At 34.2% G+C, this 21,253-nt stretch overlaps 1 protein-coding gene across 2 annotated transcripts; it reads right to left on the bottom strand.

Moving 5' to 3' along the window:
• Positions 1–2,543: 2,543 nt before the first annotated feature.
• Positions 2,544–16,043, bottom strand: LOC147074661 (uncharacterized). 2 transcript variants are annotated; one of them, XM_085943814.1, is made up of 6 exons: positions 15,796–16,043; positions 9,063–9,204; positions 7,554–7,708; positions 5,781–6,281; positions 4,209–4,350; positions 2,544–2,801 (listed from the first exon to the last, which is right to left on the bottom strand). In XM_085943814.1, the coding sequence occupies exons 1-6, from the start codon at positions 15,841–15,843 to the stop codon at positions 2,551–2,553; spliced, it is 1,239 nt and encodes a 412-aa protein (XP_085799940.1). In that variant the 5' UTR covers positions 15,844–16,043; the 3' UTR covers positions 2,544–2,550. The 2 variants fall into 2 exon arrangements, with proteins under 2 accessions (XP_085799940.1, XP_085799941.1); XM_085943815.1 differs by having other exon boundaries at positions 5,892–6,281.
• Positions 16,044–21,253: the final 5,210 nt, after the last annotated feature.

Here is a 21,253-nt window from a genome sequence, read left to right as displayed (position 1 = left end):
ACGCCAGCGCACACTGGATTTGACGACGCATTGTGCCCGCCTGCCCCATGAGTCATCGTTTTTTGGCTTCTCAGCGATACGAATTAACGAAAATACAACGTAGTCCATTCATTGAACACGGCTAGCAAAATCACGCATAGACAGGCGAGAAGCCATTATTTAATAACAGTGAACTCTTTGTTTAGTTATTGCGTGTCCGATATTTCGCTGGTATAATAATGTCATTGTGAATATTAATTACAAGCCCCGAGAAATTTAATAATATTTTTATTGCTTTGTTATGAGAGACGCTGATAATAATAATTATTTTGTGCTCCTTGAGCCCCTTATTACATAGGTGAAGGGTAATGCTCGGGTGGGAGGGGGCCTACTTCGTAGAGAGCGCACCGAGCGCCGCGTTGGTGGGCTTTATGCCTTAAGCTTATTGGAATTTGTCATTGTCGCATATCTTCTATCCATATTACAAATATTTTTTTCCATTTCTTCTATTACTATTCCTTTTTCCTTAGTAATTATCATAGATTGCATTGGTACAGTGGCGGCTCGACGACTTTATATGTGGTGGGGTTTAGCCATTAATTATGAAATAAACATACCTACCTACTTTATCATATTATACATTATGTACCAAGCCCAAGCTACTTATATTATTATAATTTTATTAATGAGGAAATGAGTAATTTCTCAGAATAAATAATATGAATCTGACTCGTTACTTAATCGCATCTAAAAAGCGTGCTTAAAATATTAACTTCATTAATAGTAATAATTCTTATAGACTTACCATTATCAGTTTGGAACAACGACATACAGTGAGTGTTTTTACTCGCCTCGGGGTTATTTGATTAGCTCCCCAGTATGCGGATACTAACGCTAATGTATTGACATTACTTGTAGCATGAGATTTGTACTGCGGCGACGGGATGGAACTGAATGACCCTAGTCAGCGAAAAATAGACGCCATTAATTTTAATTAACTATTTTAATACAGCGTAATCATCATTATGTTATTACAAAATTGACAATTATTGCTTTATTTATTTATATGAAAATAATAAATATCTATAAAATTTCAATGGGTTTAGATGGATAAAATATATTAAATAGTTCATTTAATTAAGACATGATAATGATGTGTGGTTGGTCCCTACGAACCCTTAAGGTAGAGCTGCCCCTGCATTGGTACTGATTTTTTTACATGATCCATGATTCGAACTTTATCGAGTATAATTATTGTTCTAATCGTAGAATGACACAAAATACATATTTTTTTAAATCGCATAAGTTGAGGTACTGTATTAAGGTAAAAATGATCATCTGAGACGTTTATCAAGTCCACATATTATGGTAAAAATCAAACGAGAAATACGTAGATATTCTACACTATATAACCCTGATTTCATGTTTTCCTGCTATTTAAGTGTATTTTCGGCTGTTCTGTTTTAATTTAGCACACTTAATATCCGATTTTACATTCTTATTCTCCGCAATTTATTCTATTTATATAACACATTTAACTAAATGAACAGAAATAAATATTGAAGTGAGACGCACCTGTGCATTTTAATTTATACAGATGTCTGCAGTGTCGAAGGCCAAGGTAGCGCAACACGGTGGTTGATCTTTTTTTCAGCCAATTAGGGGTGGGCACAAGATATTGTTTGTCATTCTACATTTCAGGTCGAATCGGATGAGATGAACTCAAATCAGATTCAATTAAAAGATACTAAAATGTACACCGAGAGCCTAAAATACCCTAAAAAGATATTTTACTAGCATTGTCGATGTACAAAATGAAATTTATATCGTAAAAGTTTTATATAAACAATCCAAGAATGTGTACCAAGCCAATTTGTATGATTTTTTCTGTCAGTCCCTTCAAAAATGTAAAATTGAGGTTTCACTATAATTAAAAACTTTCAAAACCCATGAAAAAAATAGTACTCAAAGAGAATAATAATTAATCCCGTTATGTTCAATTTTATTTTTCTTATCTTCATTATGTAACCCTTGGCGGATGTTGGCCTTCTTCAAAAACTTCCTCCATCCTAGATGATTTAGTGAGTGCTGACCAGTGATGCCAACCGTACTATAATTATAGTACAATACTATAATTTTAATTTCTCGAAAAATGTAAAATACTATAGTTTTACGCCAAATATGCCAAAATACTATAATTTCAAGACGTAAAATGTTCCTGTACTATATATTTTTCATAAATACTATAATTTTTACACCTTTGTACTATAATCAGCATAGAAAAAGATGGCAAGACTGGTGCCGACACTCTCCGTTTCTTTGACTGAGCATTCGTAAATTTCCTACAGCACAGTCCTGCCATCCCAATTTCGGCCGTCCAGATGTTCTCTTGCCTTCAGGGGTTGCGTACATAGCCTGACTTATATTTTTTTATGACTGACTTATTTAGTCTTTTCTCTGCAGACCACTCTTAGGTACACAAAAATTTCTAACTAGGTGTTTCATTGACGGGTGAAGATTAGTCAGTAAGAAAGTTATGTAAATAAAACAAGTATATTATTTTTCACAACTTCAAACGAAATCAAGTTTATTCTTCACCGAACATAGTTTTTTACTAGCTGAGGTATTATCGCTACAACTACCCCTCTTTAATGTTTTCGAGATAAAATGAGGGAATTGTTTCTCTTTCGAGTTCTCCTGGACAGTAACGTCATCCGTATTATCATCTACGTGTTGGTGGACACCTGCATTTTCATCAGAGTCTTGGGTTTCAAAAATCACAATTGGTTCTCTTTTAGCTTTGGATGGACTATATTCTGGTACTGAGGAAAAATAAAACATGTTAATATAATGTGGACATATTCAGGGATTAATTTTAGAATATGCAATATTTTCGTCACCACTAATTATTTTACAATATGAGTGTTAACTTGCTAAATATAAATGAATGGTTAGTAGAGTTGAGTTGGAAATACTGTCACCAGTTTGTGTACTCTAGTCTCGGATGAAACTACCCATACTCAGTATGTGTGGGTCAATAAACTTGTACCAAAAACTTGTTCGAACGCATGCGATGATATCATCGCGAGTCGCTCGCTAGTTGGTAAACTAAATACCATTAATATTAAATGCGCGCAAGCGAGATAGCACCTGAATACAAATATATTTATTTTAATTTATTAGTCTGCACTCGAATGACATAGTCTTATAGCGCCTGTACACATGCATGGAATTACTGTCGGCAATTGTGCTTATTTTAAACTGTCATGACAATATCTGTTTACACGTAAAAGTGCTGTCTGTCTCTCCAATCTCATTCTTCAAGAGTAAGCGAGGCGCGATGTTGTCATTTTATACTACTATCTGACAGGTCGTATTGAAAATCTTAGCTCAAAATGAGTAGTTCTTTTTTTTACCGGCATGTTCGCCCCTAGCGCTCTACTGCGCAGGCGCAAATCGAAAATAATCTTACTTGCGCGCAATAAATCATCACAATTTGGAATCTTCCAATCTTGCTTGATTTATGCACGCAATTTTGCCAGCTGCAGGATAATACATGTTCCCCATACATTTTCTTATTGTGCACAGAACATCCATTTACGTGTAAATGGGGTATTATGTATGAACAATAGGTCATACATTTTGTATAATTGGCAGCACATTTCCTCCGGAATATGGTGAGATGATGGCACAGCTGTTATGACAGCTCAAAACATGTTTAAAACTTTAAAAAAAACCTTCTTAAAAAACCAACATTTCTAAAAGACGAGCTCAGTGTATTTTTAGCGATTCTATTATTTTTTATATTTCATAGCCGATATTTCAAATACCAACAAGTATTTTGGAACAAGTTTCGATACTAAGTATTTTTTTATAGTGGTAGTAAGTATACTTAGTCTTCAAAATCGACCAGTTTTTCCACCTCTAGTGGTTAGCAATATTTTGAAGTAGATTAGCTTCCTACATAGAGAAATACGATCTTATCGTAAATTATTTTTGTTACATCGTAAATTTTATCTAATAACACCTATAAACTAACTATATTTCAAATAAATATATAGAGAAAAATAAAACATACAAAATGTTGTATAAAATATTTAATTCAAATCGTTACTTTCTAAAATCTATAATGGCACATTATGAATTACTTACATGTCTATTTAAGAATTATTTTAAAATATTCCTTTAAACCTTAAAACAATAAAATAAACAGATGAATGAATATTAACCTAATGTCGGATTGAGATTACTCTTTTGCATTTGTTTCATTTTAAATTCTTCTTGTTTTTGTCTTTGCCTGCGTTTTCTCTCCGCTCTCAATTCCTCGTCAGTCCCCTGGAAGTCAGCCATATTGCTTGGCGGTTGGCACACCTGTAATATATTGTCGACTGATTTCTTTAAACGTCTGATTTCACATAGTACTCGAGTATGCGTACTCAAAATTATACACAAAATATACAAAGCGATACTGATTATACTACATCATTTTACACAACTTTGCTTGCACCTTTTTATAAAACAATACAGTTGACAAAATGTGTTTATTTTGTCCTTTTTTCATATTGAAATTACTACATATTATTTTATATTATGTTGTATAAAATTACATAACAAATCTTGCTGTTTTAAAAATTCAAAAATTTACATTTTGACAGCATTTTAATAAAATTACATGAATTGAGTGTTAGTCTTGTATAAAAATTCAGTCGTAAAAAATAAACCAACAATAAAATTGGGCATATACCGGACGAGACTAACCTACACTTTATAAATATTAAAAAATAATTTATTTATTGCTATAAGCCGGGCCTAGGCAAACTGCGGCCCGCCAAGTATTTCTGTGGGGCCCGCGAGCTTTAATCGTATTTCTGAAAAAGTTTACTTTTTTTCTACATTTTAATGGCTTTTTAAAAATATAATTTGACTATTACATGAATTGCACTGTCGAAGAAATTTGCAAATATTACAACACTCTTAATTCGAACAAATGCTCGAATGTGAACAAACGTTTTCAATTATGAATATCAATAAAAATGCTTTACGGTCAAGCATCACCGATGAATGATTTGCAAGCAGTAAAGTTTTAAGGATCTCAACTAAAAAAATGTAAAACAGTCCCATTAAATTGTTGGCTATTAGAGAATCATTGATTTTTTTTGTTGAAATTCCCTTTTCATGATAATTTAATAATGTATGTCTAAAAATAGTATTTTACTTGCGGCCCGCCATTCTCCTTCCTAATCGCCCAGGTCTACTATAAGCCATTTAGGCTTGTGATCGTAACACATGTGCAACAAAACCTATCAAAATGTTGCGATTAATTTTCATACTCTTATTGTTTACAATATTATTTTAGGAGTACTCCAAAACAAGAAAATTCAGGTACAACGTTAATCTGTTCACACTTTGAAATGGCACATTTGATTTTGAACATTCGGTGAATTTAAGCGATTATGATCTACAGTGCCGACCGCACGTTCCGATATCCACCTTTTTACATTCTTCTCAGTCCAAAATCCATCATAAAACATGTCCGGCTTTATCCAGGGGCCGTTCGCGTTGACGGGATTCGATATGTAGTTTCCTCGAGGGTCCCCCGCAGAATTGGAAAGATACTGCGGACTCTTCGAAGGAAAGTTAAAATTATTATTGCAACTGTTGTTGAAGTTTTGATACGACACCTGCCAAGGGGGATACTCTGAGAAAAAAGCATCAGGATAAGACGGCGGTGGAGAATTATGGGTGGCCGTGTACTGCACGCTGTAAAAAGGCGGCATCACATGCTGAAACAGATAACTTACATTGGGGTGCTGAGGTATATCACTTAATTGGACGGGCCGTGATACACGTTGCGGGGCAACCGTTGCAACTTCACCCGTCTTAATTGAATTGTTAAATGTATTACAACTAGCCTCGGGAGGATTCGATTGACACGGGTTGACTATCTGCGGTTTCGGTTGTCCGATTGAAGAATGAACAGGATCGGTTGACGTCTTGCTTCGAATTTGTGGGCGAAGTGGAGATCTGCTGTCACTTCTGTTTTGATTGCTCTCAGAGCCATCACCGACATCTTTAAGAGGACTTCGCTGCAGCTTATGGTTTGAATCACCTGGATAATTGACTTGAATCTTTGACGGTGAAGAGATTCTTTTAACAGCCATCGGGTAATTATCCGAAGTGGAAAACTTCGGCGTCTCATCGGGATTTTCCGCTCGAAATTTTTCCAGTTGGTCCATCAGTGACGATGCTATGTTACCACCGAAACTTAGTAATGTTTCCCTCAGAGCATTGGTTATCGAGGACTGAAACAAAATTATATATCAATTAATACTAGCGACTGGTGGGTACTTTACGGAACTTGAAATTAAATTCTAATTGATATAAGAGTTTTGTACCCAGATTGCTTAAACCGATATTTGTAGAAAAACTCCTATTATTTAGAATAGTAAATAATATCTTGTTTATCAGATGTTTTTGTCTACTTTTTGTCTCAATATGGCATGGGCATGATTTAAAAAAACCATCTTAATATGTCAATACAATTTAAATTCTGATTGATTTTTTTAAGTCTGTATGTACTATTCCATTTGGATCATTTTTTGCGACCCTGGTGTCACTTTTTAGAATCTCCAGGCGCTATGCTAAAAGATAAATGCACACCGACACAGAATACAATTATTTCTTCTCATTTACATAAAAAAATAATATAATAAAAAAAATATGAAAACCTTTTTACTAAGTAAAGAAGTGAGTATCATAACTAGTGTTTGGAAAAAACCTGTTGGGAAGTAAATAAGATACTGATCATTAACACATACAGTATTTGACGGTAACTGAAGATACCAAAAGGAGAAACCGTGGTTGCAAAAAACTACTCAAATGGATTAGTGTAAAACTTAAATCCATCAACCTATCACTGCCAGCCAATTTTTACTAGGTGGACACTTTGTAGGCCAGCTATTTTTGGAATAAAATAAATCCCTTAAAAAATATGAAATAGGAACAGAATGATAAATATTTGTGAAAATTTACCAAATCAACAAGTTTCTCGAGTTTGTCGTGAATATTTTCACGCTAAAATGTAATATTGTTTTGAAAATATACACAAACAGTTCATTCAGAAGTTATGATGTTTACAAGAACCCGCAAGTTAACTCGTCCGTGGCCTGATAAGACTTACATGGTTTGGCGAGTTAACTCGTCCGTGGCACTGATCAGTGCCTAAAAAATATTAAATTCAAATTCCATTTAAGTCGATAGTATTAATTTATTAACATCAATATTTATCATCAAAAATTAATTGAAAACCCCGGGACCAGTTGAAGTGTCAATTTTACCCTCTTCCTTACCTAATAAAACCCTCTAAAATCAAAGCATGACATATTGAAACCCATCTATGACTGCCAAGAGTTAATCTATGTGAATCTTTGTTAATTTGTCTGACTTCTTTCAAGTTTTTACATACATAATGTATGTTGAATTAACAAAATGAGCCCAAATAATGTAATCTGAAGAAAGTAAATGAAGTAGGTACTAATAGTTTTGGCTACTTTATGTGTTAACAAAGTGATTACTTTTCTAGCATTGTGTATGGCAGATCCTTTCTGTGTGGCGACAGATGTTGCGTAGCCGACATCTTCTCTGTGGATGTCGAGCGATTTCACTTTGACAGACACAAACGCGACAACGCCAGCGCTATAATACTTCTCATCTACAAAGTCAATAAAATCTGGAAAACAAATTTCAATAATTATTTAAACAATCTTACTTCAAAAACAGTCCATCTTCAGTTAAGGAGGAGCGGGGAAAACGTTTTGGAAACGACCGCGATAAGTGAAAATTCGCAATCAACGGTGTATTTAAAAACAAAACGATTTAACATGCCTTTTCATTAAACTTAACAAAATAAATGTCATACATAAATTAAAAATAATATAACTAAAATATAACTATAAATTAAATATAATATTAACCCATTGTGCCCGACTTTACTGTTGTATATAGAATACAATATTGACTTCCAACAATCAAATATAAATAACTCAAAAACTAATTGTTTAATCATTTGATTTTTTAAACATAAATAAAAAAAGGATGCTTTAATATGATTTAAAAGACAGAACAGAAAAAATACATATTTAAAGCGAGACGGGGTCGTTCAAAGTTCAATAAAGAAAAACTTTCGTTTATTTTTCTTCAGAATTTTAAGTTTAATGCTAAATATAAAACCAATTACGTCCTAAAGATTTTAAAAACTGCTTGTGTTATATAGCGTAATCTATTTTCATAGTATGATACCCATAAAATATCTGAAAATTATTGACAAATGCAGTACTTTTCGCAATTCTAGCAATAAGTTTTTAAGTGAATTTTTGTTCTGAAACTTAAAAATACAAATGATAATTTGTAATAAAACTATTCCCTGTATTATCCTGTATCTAACATCGCTTCCAAGGATTGTAAATATTTTAACAGATGTTCATTCTTATTACCGATAAAAAAAAGGTCAATAACCTTTGTGAGTTTGACACATATTTTTAAGTGTTTTTCATCACGAAAATATGAATATATCATTTTATTCTGTGCAGTGAACTGTCTTACTAAATATTGGACTAAGGATTCAATCAACAGATGTCACAAATGGAAAATTAAAAAGAAGTACTATTTTTTTGTACAATATTTTTAAAATCCAATATTTTATACTAGTTGGTAAGAATCCGTGTTATCTAATATTTTCACCATGTAGCGAAATTATTTCTTAACACATTTAATACTAGAAATTTTTATAGATACCCTAATATAGTGCAAAAAAAAACATTACCAAGTAGGTACCTGTTCCAACACGAGAATTTTGCAAAAAAAATCCACTTAGTTTTTTACTCTACATGGTTTGTCTGCATTTATTTGATCATTGAAGGCTTTTATCTTATTATTACATATTTTTTTGTAGTTTATAAGTTTAGAAATCTTGAAAGTGTTGTCAAGATTTTTGAATAATTAGTTATAATAATTAAAATCCATAGATCAAGCTTCAAGTAAGTATGGTCACAATACAAATTTACAATCTATCTTAGAATACGCACCTAAATCTTGCTTAGTGACAGACCAGCACCAGTTTTTGAACCCCCACTGTTCGTGTCCAAAGGTGATAAGCTGTTGACGCTTTTTGTAGTGATTGTCGGATGCTGTAGCCGTCTCATTACTTCTACCGCAACTACCATCAGGCTGCAAACAAAACACAAATAATATTATTAATAGAGACTAGCTGCCTGGTATCACTCCACATGGGAGGAATTGTGGCGTGGTGTGAGATTTACTATTTGTCAGTGAGAATAAAATTAGTATAGTGTAAATTTTAAACACCCGTTTAAATAACAATATATAAAAGTGGAATAATATTATTATTGTAGGTATGTTACTATCGATAACCAATTTGTAAATAAGTTATACTATTTAGCCTGTCCACTCTTCACATAAAAGTTTTGGTATACTTATGCTAAATTCATGGAATTCATGCTAGGTTTAAAACTACATGAAAATTGATCATAAATCAACAGAAAAATATGTTTAATAAATGATGAGGGCAACCAAGTTACGCAACTGAACTTCCATACTGCCATCACATGCCTGCAGATACGCTCTAGCACCCAAGTAAGAAATAATGACCTGCTTATGCTGACATTACACTTTTTTACATTTTACTTTGACTGGTGTTGCACTGATTGCCTGCATATCTGCACATCTATTCCATGCACTAGACTGCTTTCGGCCGCTACGGCAACTATTTAAGGCAGGTTTCTATCGAAGTATTAGCACTTATTGTAACAATTACAAAAAGTTACCCATCTAAACAGTCAAAACTTCACTCTAAAATTTACCACAGCCAAGAGGTGCTGTTACATAGCACTTATTGGAACAATTACAACTGACATATTGTAATTGTTACAATAAGTACTAATACTTCGATACAAACCTACCCTAGATAGCTGCTGTAGCGGCGGAATGCAATCTTGTGTATAGAATAGATGCGCTGGTCTGTATTAAATGTCTGTATTGAATGTTTCCAGAATAGCAATTAACCATTAGTTACGACTTTCCATATAATCTCAGACTATTCATATGTCATCATCGGACGGGGTCAATCCACTGCTGGATGAGTGCCACCCTTAGCTCCCTCTACTCTTCTCGGTCCCTAGTTCCTTGCTGCCATATACATATGTATTCACACATATTCATATGTACTGGAGTAAAATGACTGAGCATATAATGCCAGATGTCAGGTAAATTAGTACAATTTATTTTATTAGTGAACTATTTCTAGCTTAGGGCGGAATTATTTTTTCGAAGACAGACAGATGTATCCCCTTGTGGCGTTCCTAAGTAAATAAACTATGAAACCTAGGTCATTAAAACTGATTCAATTTTCATCATCTACCCTTAAGTTGATAGTATTAATATTCATCATTATATACATGAACAATCACAAATAACAGTGAGTAAGTTAGTAAGTAACCAAAGCAAGTGTCAAAAATAGGCTGCCATTTGAATTTTATTTACAAACAATGTATTCACTGCTGGCAACACAGAATTTAAACTTTTCTTCTGTTTTTGAAAAGTACATATCTCAGCTTTTCAATGCTGATTTTAAAAAGATAATATGGAGAAGTTCACTTCACGGAGATTCAAGACCTGAGAGAAATGAAGAACGCTGCCTAGTTTTATTCCAAGATTTGAGAAAAGGTGTGGTGACTAAAAGCCTCTTGCAGTGTGTCCTGTGGGGGTAGGCATGTCATGCACTACTTAGAGGTAGAAAATAAACGGAATGGAATTTTTTTTCATCTGGTTACATGAATATATTTACTTAATATAATAATACTTAGATGAACAATTTTCTACAGTTTTCACATAGAAATTATAATTTTATGTTAACTAGCTATTTCCCAACCCATTGGGTCCTTTTTTACATCAATATATATATAAAAGAGTATATGAAATAAACTATTTTTTTATTCACCAAATGATTCACAAAATTTAAAAATATAACATTCTTTATTGAACATACACTAGAGCCTCGAGTTGTGTCGTTTCAACTTACGTCATTTTCGAATTGCGTCGTTTTTCGACGCAACTCAAGTGTGGTGAAAACTATGGCCAGAATATGTACGGAACCATTCAGAAGTTGACAAAGTGCCATTAGTCAGAACAGATATTGTAAACTTAGCTCAAAATGCTAATTTTGAAGGCATGGATGAAGCTGATTTTGACGAAATGCTTAATTTACAAGATGATATTAATCTCCTGACCCAGGATTTGATGGAAATGGTTGAGGTTTAGTGTGTTCAAGACAATGATGTCAATGCTTGTGACGTTCCAGAGGTAAAAAGATTAACATCAAAGGGTCTTGCCAAAAGCAATGAAACTAATATCCGAAGGAGTTTAAATTTTTTTGAACGAAGATCCAGATACAAATCAACGTGCAAAGGTTGCGCAGAAGCAATAAGTAAAGTCTAGTATCAGCTGTTATGAAACAATTTATTTGCAAAGGAAGCAAATGGCAGTTTAGAAGACCTTGGATAACTATGTTCAAAAGTAGTCTAAAGAGAAGCAACCATTTTATTTGTTGAAAATGAGTGCTATGAATTGGACTCAGATTAGATTCCATTTATGTAAATTTATGTATATGTACCTAAAAATGATAAAATTATATTTTTTTTATTTTCCTAATAGAAAAAAAGTATGACTTACATATTATTTATATTATTTTTTTGTTTACTTAATTATTATTGTAATAAACATCATTTTCTAATTCCTAAAGGGGCCCGTAAATGAGCATCAAAAATTGCAGATTAACGGTACAACTGCCAAAAGACTGGTGAAACTATTGCCTTGTTGCTAGGCAATGTATGATCCTACATCGGTGTCGGGCAAGTGAGGCCGATGTATTTTGTGCATACACATTGATACCGGATGAAGGTCTCCCACAGGAGACCACCTCAAAGGGCGGACCGAACTATCATCTTTCCCAAAACATCACAGCCTACGTCCACTCTTCGCGGATCTCGCAACCCCCGTCCGAGCAGAGCCTACCTCCACTGAAAATACCAAAATTCGAATTTGTCCACGCTCCCGCCAAAACACCGACGCGGTCTGCCGAAAACGGCCGCTCGCGCCGCCACTAGAATCCGTCGGTAAAACAGAGAAGTTCGCGACCGACAGACGAACAGGACGCCGAGATCTGACAGTTGGGCGCGCGCGAAAAGCTCTCTCTTGCCCCTGACGCCGAACGAACAGCATCAACCGCAAAATCTCTCTCTCGCATCGGACACCGGACAGCTAGCATCGCCCCTGCTCGCCTCGGATGCGAAGCCAAGCCAGCATCTCCAATTCTCCAGCCAAAAAGACCGCATCGGCGCCAAGCAAGCATCAAGTATCCCAAGCCACAAGATCTCAAGCTAACAGCTAGCAAAAACCGCATCTACCCACCGCCAACGACAATACCCTGCAAATAACTAACTGCGACAATATAATAAACACCAGCTTCAACAGCATACATGTGCGTTCCTCTCATTCCACCCCGCTTCTGGCCTGCTAGTGATATGGCCTTCACCATTCTCCTCGACGGAGAAAGGCCGGTATCAACATGACTTGAGATAAAGCAACAACGGCCGACAATGAAGTTTCTGCAGCATATAAATAACATAAACAAATCAAAAGAAGGATTTGGATCCGGTGCTACTTAAACAAACGTGAAACAATAAGTAATATAAATCAGGAATTAGTTATTGATAATTATTTGATTAAAAACTTTACAAAAATGTCAAAAATTGACAAGGTATTTGTTGAAAACAATTAGTGCGAAGAGAAAGTAGATACAGTTATGAAGAAAGCAAGACCGATTACTTTAATATTACCAATCACTCTTTATTTTTTGGCAACTGGAGACTCATACAAGAGTTAAATGTATTTATTCAGGGTGTTTAACTCTTCAATTGCTCAAATTGTTCCAGATCCAGACGTTTGTGCAGCTTTGACAGTAGGCGTTTTCATATTTGAATGAAATAGTTTGACTTCCACGTTCCATAGCTCAGAATGTAAATAATCCTCGTTAATAAGCTCCAATACCCTGTCGTTTGTCCAGTAGTGTGAATTGACGATTGGTAATAACACCATAATAATATAGCGACATATTATAATAATGTATTGTCTAATTGGCTTTGTGAGGTAGGCTGACGGTAAGTCAAACAGAGACGCACATATGGGGCAGAGCGAAGGAAATAGATTTATCTTAGATGAAAAGTTTCAGCAACGTAAACTACTATTTTCGTGTTTTGGGGAACTATTAACGGCAACACAATTGATGTATCACATTGCCGTAGAAAGTTGCTCATTTACGGGCCCCTTAATAAGTAAAGAATATATTTTTCATTCTTATTTCAATGTATCCAAAATGGAATTTCGAGTTGAGTTGTATAGTGTACATAATGTAGTGGAAACCCTCATAAACATAAATCTCTCATGCATCGATAAAGAATGTGGCATTCTTAAATCTTGTGAATAATTCATTGAATAAACAAACTACTTAGTTTAATAAATTATTAGCGAGTGAAAGTACGTTAAGACTAAAATTTGGAGAGATCCAGACATTGGATAGGAATCAGGGTTGGTAGGTACTAGTAGGTAAGTACCTTGATTTAAACCACATAACTCAATAGCATATTAACGAAATTAGAGAAGCGTTTCGGTTATATGACTAAAAGTTAATATCGAGATAATTAAGTAGGGTGCAGGTGGCTAAATTGGTAAAGCATTTTGGTCAGAATCTGATGGATGCAGATTCGAGTCTTGTCCGGCACAATATTTATAGTATTCCATATCGTTTTGTGATTGTGGTCTTTTGAGACCAAAAAGTTAACAAAACCTACTATACCTGGATGGTGTTATGCAGTAACCAGTTAAGCGACACTTTTTGTTTTTGCGTTTTTCATTTTAACGAATATGTTTTCTACGTTTTGTAAAACAGATTGTGGTCAAATTCGGTCTGTATTGCCATCTATGAGACTTTAAAAAAAATGTGTGTATACAATAATGAACAAATCCATTTTGCAGTAAACAGTCATCCACCAAACAACATGGCCGCTGTTGTTAAACTGAGATGTCAAACGTTGTCGTTTTTTGCATTTTCTTACAATATCTGCCTAGTTATCGTCACCCTACTTACTTAAATTCATTATAATTATTGTATTATAAGTTACAGTGGAAATATAAGGCTAAGTAAAGCTGAATTGAATGATAAAAAAGGGTTTTTTAGGATGTGTCACTTACAGCCTTCACTAAACTGATTATTGAAAAAATTATGTTCCCACTTTAAAGGTGCATAATCAGTTGCTTAACTGATTATTGCGAAATGTGATTCACGTTTTTCATTTTATTTGGTGCTTAACTGCTAGTTGCAAAATGATTTATTGAAATATTTGGTTGATACATAAATATTGCCTTAACTATAAAAATATTATCTTTAACAATTTATTAGTGTATTATTAGGAATTTTTCTATAAAAATAATTTTATTTGTATGTAAATGGGGATTATTGGTGGTAATATATTTTTTCCCTTATTTCCAAGATGAATAGAGGCAAACTCATGGTTGCTATGGCAAGAAATGAAATGGCTTTGAAAAATAGAAGAGACATTACCAGCTCGGCAATGATTGAAGAAGATATTGTTGTATTATCATTACTTAGATGATAATATTGTCAATGTTATTGAAGATACCGTTCTTAGTTTTGGAGGCACACTAAATTATAATAATACATTAAATAGAAAAACTATCAGCAGAAAAAATAACTGATCTAAAAAAAATACTAAGCTTTGTACTCAAAGATGCCAAACCCTTCTACCAATTTCTCAATAATGACGGTGCTGATTATACTGACGATATAGAAAAGTTTGGATTATCTTTGGATTTTAAAATCGAATAGAATTCATATTTTAACACTAATTTTAAGTTTTATTCATCGGTTAAAACATAACATTTACATTTATTTTTACTGTTTCCTTTTTTATTATTATCTTACTGTGGTAATATTTTATTTAGAATAGTACTTAGTTTATTCAGTTATTCATACTATATTGTAATAAACACATAATTTTGTAATATTCTATATTCATATTGTTTTTTTAATAAGCAAAACCAAACTGGTAAATAATTGATATGTTAATGGAAAATCAGTTAAGTCACACTTTTGGTGCATAGTGGAATACTGCAAAACTAATATATATTATTATTACGATTACAATTTTTCAATAACCATTTACCTAATATATTATAAACAACTGAACCAACTATTGAAAAAGTCTTTATACAATCGCAAGGTACGTTTTCAAGTAATAATTAACAAAAAAAAATATAACTCTATTCATTATCTTGACTGGTGTACATTTCAACTTCAAATGCTTATAACTCAAAACTCCATTTTGGTGGATAACTGGTTACTGCATAACACCCGTCCAACTCAAGCATACGTAAGTTGTGGGTTGTTAGATTTTGGTTTGGTTTTTGGTCTCAAAACACTCCGCAATGGCGATGTGGAGTAAGTACTATAAAATTACCGAATAGTTGTTTTATTTTATTTTTTCTATGTACCTATGTTTCTAGGTATTTTCAAGTTATCAAAAAACCTGCGATCCAAGACATGAATGCTTTACCACTACTCACCTTGGGTATTTAGAGACATATGGGTATAACAAGATATACAGCGATTTGATATGTTAACATTGCATGGTTACATAACATTGACGAATCGAATTAGAGAAGTACCAATTTTATGGAACACGTCGAAGCAGGATAGCCTGGTTTTCTGTTCATTTTGTACCATTCGTGCACTCGCTAAAAATAATCGATGAATAGTTTCTGCAAGATAGATTACAAACACGGCCGCCGAGGAAAATTACATGGGTACTCGTGGTTCATATGAAGTGGCGCTCAACTTAATAAGACTGTCGAAAACTTTCAAATAAAATTGTAAAAGCATGCGATCAAAACAAGTTTGCTGTCAGTTGCGTAGTGACCATAGATCATAGCCATAGATAATGCTGAGCTAATTGCTATCGTCTAGTCATCGGTGCTGCCATCTTTTTAAAAGATACTTAGGAAAAGAAAATTAATTAATTAATTAATTACAATAATAATTTACAAAAATAGTACCTAGTCACTGCATGAATTTAATAATGTGATATCTGGATTTATCTTTTAACATTGCGTAGGTACCTACTTTGTAATTTTTCAGTAACAGTCAATTCCTATTACCTACAAGCTTGACATACAGACGGGAAACCGGCAAATGACATACCTAGCTCCTCCCTACCTATTCGATTGTAAATTAAGAGGACGTTCTACAGAAATGGCCTTGAGAATTGAAAATATGATTTTTTAACATGTGGTCCATAATATCTGGTCTACTAGTTAATATAAAAAGGGCGTGTCAAAGTTGTTTGTGTTAATAAATTTGCTCTGTGACTGATCCGACTCATATTTCACATTTATTTCATCAGGGCTGTCGAAGACATAAATCATAATATATATTTATAATTTTAAATTTTTATTTATAATATATATTATTTAAGTTTTGTGCATCTAATGCCGGGTCCACACTGGCAACAAGTTAATTTGCTGGCAACCTCGTTAGATTTTACGATAATTATTGTAAAATTTCTTAAGCAATTATGGTAAGTATCGTAAAATTTAATGAGGTTGCCAGCAACTTGTTGCCAGTGTGGAAATGGCTTAATATCCACTGTGGTTCACGTAGTGGCATGGACCTGGGGTTAGCTAATTCAGGAAGTCAACACCCATGATAGAATTTTTTCCAGTTTTGGTTGCATTATATTCCAAAACTCTTCTGTAAAAATCGTTTCCGAGTTTATAAATGGAAATTTCTCGGTGTACATAGTAAACGAACCTACGAATAAAAAAAGACAAAAAGGAACATACTGATTCATCGCAGTAAAATCTGGTAATCAAATTCGCCATTTTGAAAAGCGACGATTTTGCATAAACAAATATCACGTGGTCTGTACGTGTGCGGCAAACTTCGAATGTGTTTGTAATTTTGTGCAAAGTGCGAATGTAATGTTTTCAAATAATTGATATGGATTAATTATACCATCGTATTATTTTCTCGAAATCATAAACATACTATAATAGTATTTGAGTATCAACCTATGTTCAATTTGAATTGGGTTATAATAATAATATACCCGTATATATATCAATAGTATGTTTGCTACAAAATCCACCCAAGTTATCAGTACGTACTTGCACAGGTTTGATTAAAAACCATGATGAAATTAACATTTAAAAAATATGAATGCTTAATATTATTTTGACAGCCCTGTTTTCTGATCGGCTTCATGTCGCAGGTGTTCATAAAATAATAATAATTCTCCGCGCGGCAGAAATTATCAGTAATAATAATAATATTTCTTGAAATAAAATCTCCGATGATTAGTGATTTTTGCGAAAAGATCGATTTAAATTGACGTAGTTACGACGCCGAGGTCCTTTTTATACTAAATTATATTTGAACGGCGGGCTCTTCAGCGGGCCCTTAAGGGATTGAGAATAAGTTGGCTAGGTTATTTACGGTTGGAGGAAAGTTTTCCAAAACTAGCCTATGCCACTGGCTTCCGCTCTCATCTTGCATATTACTACCACCAGTGGCGGCTCTAGCATATTTTAGTAAGTGGGGTCAGATGGCGTGAAATATCTAATGCATATAGGTATACCTAATTAATATCAATCAAACGTATATTATTAATATTTTGAATTCTAACATTAATTGTGTGTACTTAAGTAATTTATTTTGTATATTGGCTGTTGCCTTAGTTTCTATAAATACCTATTTCAAAGAAAACATACCTTTTGTAGCTATTACTTCTTCTCCATATGTCTCCTGTGTCCGAAAGAGTCTTATAATTATTAAATTCTACTCTTCTATTTTTTAGTTTGGCGAACCGGTCAATCACTTTGTTGTTGAAATCAGGAACGGACTTGATGAATTCGTCTTCTATTGATAACATGGAAAGCGCGTTCAGCCGTTCCTCACCGATTGTATTTCTTGAAGATGTTTTGATACGTCGTTCAGCGTCGAAAAACACCTTTCTGATTCTGAAGTCGTCATTGGGATCGTAATAATAATTTCTAAAAGTTTGGTGACTTCAGTAAATATCAGCTCTTTTACATTATTCTCGTCCAATGACGCTAAGAGAGAAGCAACTGATTTTACATTACTAGTGAGTTCGTCATGTCCATACAGAATTTGTAATTCCGTTCTTAATTTATTTTTTAAGTAGAAATGGATAATATTGAACCGCTATATCAAAGTCTTTATCGAGATTTTTTTTTTTTGAAAAATCTCACATCCACCAATCTTGCAGCGGTAAGCTGGTCAGTATTGGAAAATCTATCGCTGACTTGCACAAAAATGACATCGCAAGCTTCTTTCACCATGCGCTTCAAATCACCAGTGGAAAATTTTCTTTTACATGTTAAACCAGCGTGAAGGTTTCCCAATTCATCCGTTTTCTCTCTTATTTTTAATATGGCTGCTTTAAAGTGTGTTATAGCTAAGTTTGCTGAAATATTATCTATGCAAATTTTTGAAGTTTTTGAAATAAAATGTCAACTTCCTGAATAACTTGCGCGAAAAATGAAAGAAGACTGCAGAATAACCTATCGTATAAAAGATTTAAGAGTCCACATGCTTCACTTAAAGTTACTGCATCCCACTCTGGATCTTCTTGAAATTTCAAAAAACACCTCCGCATCTCATTCAAATTTTCATAAAAAGTGTTTATCATACGCCCAGAAAAATTCCACCTTGTTGCGCTAGGTCTTGGCATCCTCTGGTTCACAACCTTGTCTAATAAACAGTTGCGTTTCGTGGACACTGAGAAAAATGATGGAACCCAGAAATATTACCGAAGAATATTTTTAGTTCCTTGTGTGTTTTCGAACACAGTGTTGCTGCATTACACGGTTCAATTGATGAGCGTAGCAATCCACAAAATGTGCGTATGGGAAATCAACCTTAATCTGTGCCTGTACACCATTTAAATTACCTTTAATTACAGCCGCACCATCATAGGCTTGAGCTATCAATTTTTCGCGATTGATTCCACATTCACTAAGTACTAACTTTATTTCTGCTGTCAGGCCACTGGCCGATTTATCCAGTAGTTTAGAATACTGTACAAATAATTCAGTAACAGTTCCCGGTTTAGTAATATACCTTAACATTATAACCAACTGTGCTTTACAAGAAACATCGGTTGTTTCATCCGCTTGGATTGAAAGAAAATTCGTGGTAGATATCTCCTCTTTGAAGAGTTCTCTATATAAATCGTACATGCAGTCCAAAAGCTCATTTAGAATTGTTTTTGAAGCTCTTTAAAGACGGCGAATTTTCGTAATAGTTTTTTTAATATTACATCATCTTCACATAGTAACTGGAACACTGAGCGAAACACTCCCGGCTTTAAGCGCTTGGCCGTAGTCATGGGACGTGTACGACGCGGAATAGGTGCGGGGACGGGCACGGGTAGCCCGCGTGCGTCTGGTCGTGTTCAGCGTGAAATCAGGGATAGGAAACCATAAACACAGAAAAGTTTTTACTGGAAAACTCCTATTTTAAATGGCAAAACTTTGAAGAATTTTATAACTTATACAAGAAACTGCGGAACAACCAGACAAGTTTTTCGAATAAGAGTAACATGAGAAAATATTTGATTAAGTATATTCTAATCTAAGTTTTTTTACTATTCTTTTTGAGTCATTTTTTGCGATCCGACTATCACCTTTCGGCATCTTCAAACACCACCAATGGCAAATACACATTCTCATCTAATACAGTTAATTCCTGTTTATTTGGTAAATTTATATTTATGAATTTAAATTTAAATTCCATCAAATGTGATTATATATTGAATAATTTATAAGTTAAAGTTTAAAAATGACTTTTCGGTTCATATGGTGTGAATGTAGGTGTAGAGTATACGCTTTATCACTTTGCACCCCGGCTCTAGGATGGAAATGATGTACCTACTAATATATTCTAAAAATATTCTATTTTTATTATATTTTTGGTTTCAGTTACATAGATTACAAATATGTATAAAATAGACTAGAAAAAAGATATTGCAACCAGCAAAGTTTCCATATAAATTAAAATAAAGTTAAGCATATTATAATTTAATTACAGAGAAATTAGATAAATTAGAAAGAATATTCAATAATTATAGACAAAAAAAAACATTTTTTAAGTACCTACCTTTATAAATATAAGTAAGATAAGTATACAATATTATATGTGTGTTAAGAATTATTGAAATTTAAACATATTATTTTAACATACCTACTTATAATATTACGAGTATCTATTTATTTATTTAGTAAGTACTACATATTATATTAATACAAGTGAATATCATTTGATACGACGTAATAAGGCAAAGAGGCGTATCAGTGTAGTAATTACTATTTTACATCACTTCGCACTATCTATGCTTTGCGAAGATAATACCGCAAATGCACCTGACGCGCGCGGTAAGCTCATGATGGTTTGAGACACCCGCTGCTCGCTCGTTTCCCGCATTGGCGCCCGTCCATTTAGTGCGGACATCTCTATGCGCGCAGTATGGGAAGAGCCCGCCGCATGTACGATCTTGTCTGCGCCAAGCTACACTCGCCAAAACAACACGCGCGAACACCCGTCCCCGCGCATTGTCTACGGACATGTCGAGACGTGTTCATACATTTGAGTTGCCCGCACGGCCGCCACCCTGCGCCCGCCAAACCACTACGTCCGAGCACTAAGGATTCGGAAGTCTCACCGCGGCCACGGATTCCAATTTCGTACTAACCACAAAGTCTTAACACAGAAATTATTTTTGAAAGTACATATTTATTTTTGTCAACTTCTTGATTATGGCGTCGAATATTACGCCTATCTCTCTCTTCTTCTTGGTCGTGCACTCATGACTGAGGATCGTGACCACATTTAAATTTCGCCATCCTTTGAGCGACCAAGACTTTCCATTCTCCTCGATCTTCCGCTTCTCTCAGGGCAGAATGGATGGTGCCCCCAGTCAGCTCTTTCACTTGGTCGCTCTCTGGTCTTCCTCTGTTTCGCCTTCCCTGGAGGCTACCCAAAACTACCAGTCTCTCCAGGTTGTCCGGTCCGCGCCTGACAATATGTCCAAAAAACTGCAGAATTCTT

This window comes from Rhyacophila brunnea, unplaced genomic scaffold, assembly GCF_057557595.1.
Source record: "Rhyacophila brunnea isolate RB1 unplaced genomic scaffold, BYU_Rbru_1.0 scaffold_16, whole genome shotgun sequence".
Taxonomy (NCBI): Eukaryota; Metazoa; Arthropoda; class Insecta; order Trichoptera; family Rhyacophilidae; genus Rhyacophila; species Rhyacophila brunnea.
The sequence above is the reverse complement of the archived record's forward strand: the minus strand, read 5'-3'. Positions and strand labels throughout refer to the sequence as shown.

Bases quoted from the DNA above. Each gene is read 5' to 3' on its own strand.
- LOC147074661 (XM_085943814.1), bottom strand. From the start codon at position 15,843: ATGAACAGAAAACCAGGCTATCCTGCTTCGACGTGTTCCATAAAATTG. The intron at 7,709-9,062 runs GTGCGTATTCTA...TTTGTTTTCCAG, and splicing joins TGTCACTAAGCAAGATTTAG to ATTTTATTGACTTTGTAGAT. The intron at 6,282-7,553 runs GTAATCACTTTG...ATTTTGTTTCAG, and splicing joins CCATACACAATGCTAGAAAA to TCCTCGATAACCAATGCTCT.